Genomic DNA, 3,048 nt, shown 5'->3' on the forward strand with positions numbered 1-3,048 from the left:
CTGCTGCGGACAAGCGGTCATTGGCTAATGAGGCGTCAGCCTGCAGTCAGACGGAATGCAGTAACACGTTGAGGTAAATCTGAATGTATAGGCCGAGGCTATTTACTTACAAAAGCTGAAAATACTATTTATATTAGTTCTACCTTGTTTTATAAATTGGACAATATGGAAAATTGCAGTAAATAAAACAACACAAATATGATCAGTTATGAATAGCCTATAGGATATTATTTTGTACAAACTATAAGTCAACATAAATACAGGACGTAACAGTGATTTTGTCAATCATAACGGTGCCCCATGCAACATTAACACGTGCCTTGAATGGCATTGAAATTCCCGAAATGAATTACAGTACCTTGAAATTCTCTTCCTCTTAATAATTTCTTTTTGACACACAAACTTTTCTCTAAGTTGTTTTCCTATTCACTTGCAATGAGTGCTATCTTGTCTAAACCCCACTCTAACACATGTTATTTTTGAAACTTGTGTGAACAGGAAAATGTATTTGATCATGTTAAGTGGGTAGACGAGAGATTCCTCACCACGCAGCTGTAAACCAACAGAGGCGGAACTCGTCCAATGCGCACAAATCACAGAGCAGTACGTCGCACGACGCACTGGAGAACCACCGCCACTAGTAGGCCTACCGTCTGCCTGTGGAAAAAAAACGAAAAGGGCTGGGCTTAGAGAGGAATCAAACCACAACCTGGGCTGCGCCTCCATCACAAACCAGTTTGGAAGAACGTTTGTTCTAGAGGAGAGTCTAGTGCCTAACAAGTCACCAACTGTGGCTCAAAACACGGATTTCTCTGCGCGCTCAACGTTAAGGAGGCAGCCTCAGAGTTTTGTTTTGAAGTACATCTTGAGGTGCTACGGCTAATATAATTTTCTGCAAGTGTAGTTAATCGCGTTTGTTGTTCTGTATTTGTGCTGAATTTGTTTTTGTTTTGGTGTGCGCAATGATGGCCACTTACCAAAACCCCGAGGATGACGCAATGGCCCTGATGGTTCACGACACCAACATGGCGAAGGATAAGGAGCGACCCAAAGAGGAACCGGTCCAGGAAAAAGTTTCGGAGAAAACGGACCCGTCTCAAAAACCACCGTATTCGTATGTGGCTCTCATTGCCATGGCCATCCGGGAGAGCACTGAGAAGCGCCTCACGTTGTCTGGTATTTACCAGTACATCATAACCAAATTCCCTTTCTACGAGAAAAACAAGAAAGGCTGGCAAAACAGTATCCGGCACAACTTGAGTCTGAATGAATGTTTCATCAAGGTTCCTCGCGAGGGAGGCGGCGAGAGAAAAGGGAATTACTGGACCCTTGACCCGGCGTGCGAGGACATGTTCGAGAAGGGAAACTACAGAAGGAGACGTAGAATGAAACGTCCCTTCAGACCTCCACCGACCCATTTCCAGCCCGGGAAATCCCTATTCGGCGGTGATGGGTACGGCTACCTGTCCCCTCCAAAGTACCTGCAATCCAGCTTCATGAACAACTCGTGGTCGCTGGGCCAGCCGCCCACCCCGATGTCCTACACCTCCTGTCAGATGGCCAGTGGCAACGTGAGTCCCGTCAATGTGAAAGGACTGTCCGCTCCCTCCTCATACAACCCATACTCCCGGGTGCAAAGCATGGGTCTCCCCAGCATGGTGAACTCTTATAATGGCATGAGCCATCACCACCACCCGCACGCTCACCATGCCCAGCAGCTGAGCCCCGCGACCGTTGCGCCGCCCCCGGTATCCTCCAGCAACGGAGCGGGCCTGCAGTTCGCCTGCTCCCGCCAGCCTACCGAGCTCTCCATGATGCACTGTTCTTACTGGGATCACGAGAGCAAACACTCTGCGTTACACACGAGGATTGACATTTAGAGTTTACCAGAGGGCCACTTGTAAAATGGACTCTTGTGAGAGAAAGACAATAAGTCTATTCCTGTGTATTCAAACCAGAAAAATAAGTATTTTTGAAGAGACAATACTCTGACGGGCTCTTTTGATCCAAATAATGTACTGAACATTCATATGGAAAGATATACAAGTGGGGATGCTGAGAGGATTTACAAAAACTGGAAATGGTGATATTAAGAGGTCTCGACCAGGCACGAGGTAAAGCAGAACTTTTGGGGGCCATTTCGTGCGTCCACTGTTGCGTTGGACTGAAGGCAACAGTGTGTTATAAACACTGTTGTATGTTATAAACATTTGTAAAAGCCGACCAGTTCCCTATTCACGGGGATACAAATTCAAAATACAATTAATTGAAAACAAAATACACAAAACCCTCCCCCTGTCTTGGAATTCAAAACCTCACCTGAATGAGTCATAATTGAATTAGAACTACGCATTTGAACCAGTATCGTGCACTGAGCGAACTCCAGCAAGATCAGGTGAACATTTGATTATTTAGCCTGTCTTTATTTTTTTTTATTTTTTTTTTACCGTTTCACAGTTCTTAATCGGAGTGCAGGTGGAAAGAGAGAGAGAGCACCGTCAGAAGGAGCAATACCAAAGATGTGTTACTTCTGGGGTCATTGACTTTGTAGGCTTCGTGACCTTTGATAGAGATGGTTTAGTTTCCGATAACATTCAGTCCAGTGACAGATTTTTTTTTACCTTTCTTGTTTTTTATAAACGTAATTATTTTTGTCTCATACATGTTGGGACCATGTTAAATTAGCACTTTTCCCTCTTTTTCTAGTTTTGTGAATGTCTTAATAAACTTTCTTTCAAAGTAAAACATTGGTCATTAATGAATCCTTATTTGTGCGAAAACTGTATTATATAAACGTATTAGGCTTGCAATGTAGGCTTAGAACTATATAGTCCACAGATGAAGTTAACTGGAATTCTGTCCGTGAATGTTCTTCACTTAGGCCTAAACCCGAGTGTGTATGTTTTGTCTTGAAAATGCTTAATGTTAAATTCCACTTATTTAAAAAACATTGACATGTAAATCCTTTGCGTAAAACATCTGAAAATATCTAGCAGATGCGTAATAAGGCCTAATAATTTTGTACAGTATAGCTAAAGTTCAGGGAGT

At 43.4% G+C, this 3,048-nt stretch overlaps 1 protein-coding gene across 1 annotated transcript; it reads left to right on the plus strand.

The window, feature by feature from the left end:
* The first annotated feature begins 306 nt into the window (after positions 1-306).
* On the plus strand, positions 307-2,745 carry LOC101448029 (forkhead box protein L2). The gene has a single exon (XM_014163370.2). The coding sequence runs from the start codon at positions 963-965 to the stop codon at positions 1,878-1,880; it is 918 nt and encodes a 305-aa protein (XP_014018845.1). The 5' UTR covers positions 307-962; the 3' UTR covers positions 1,881-2,745.
* The last annotated feature ends 303 nt before the right edge of the window (positions 2,746-3,048 follow it).

This window comes from Salmo salar, chromosome ssa20, assembly GCF_905237065.1.
Source record: "Salmo salar chromosome ssa20, Ssal_v3.1, whole genome shotgun sequence".
In the NCBI taxonomy this organism is placed as follows: Eukaryota; Metazoa; Chordata; class Actinopteri; order Salmoniformes; family Salmonidae; genus Salmo; species Salmo salar.

Coding starts and splice junctions, on each gene's coding strand:
- LOC101448029 (XM_014163370.2), top strand. CDS start 963: ATGATGGCCACTTACCAAAACCCCGAGGATGACGCAATGGCCCTGATG.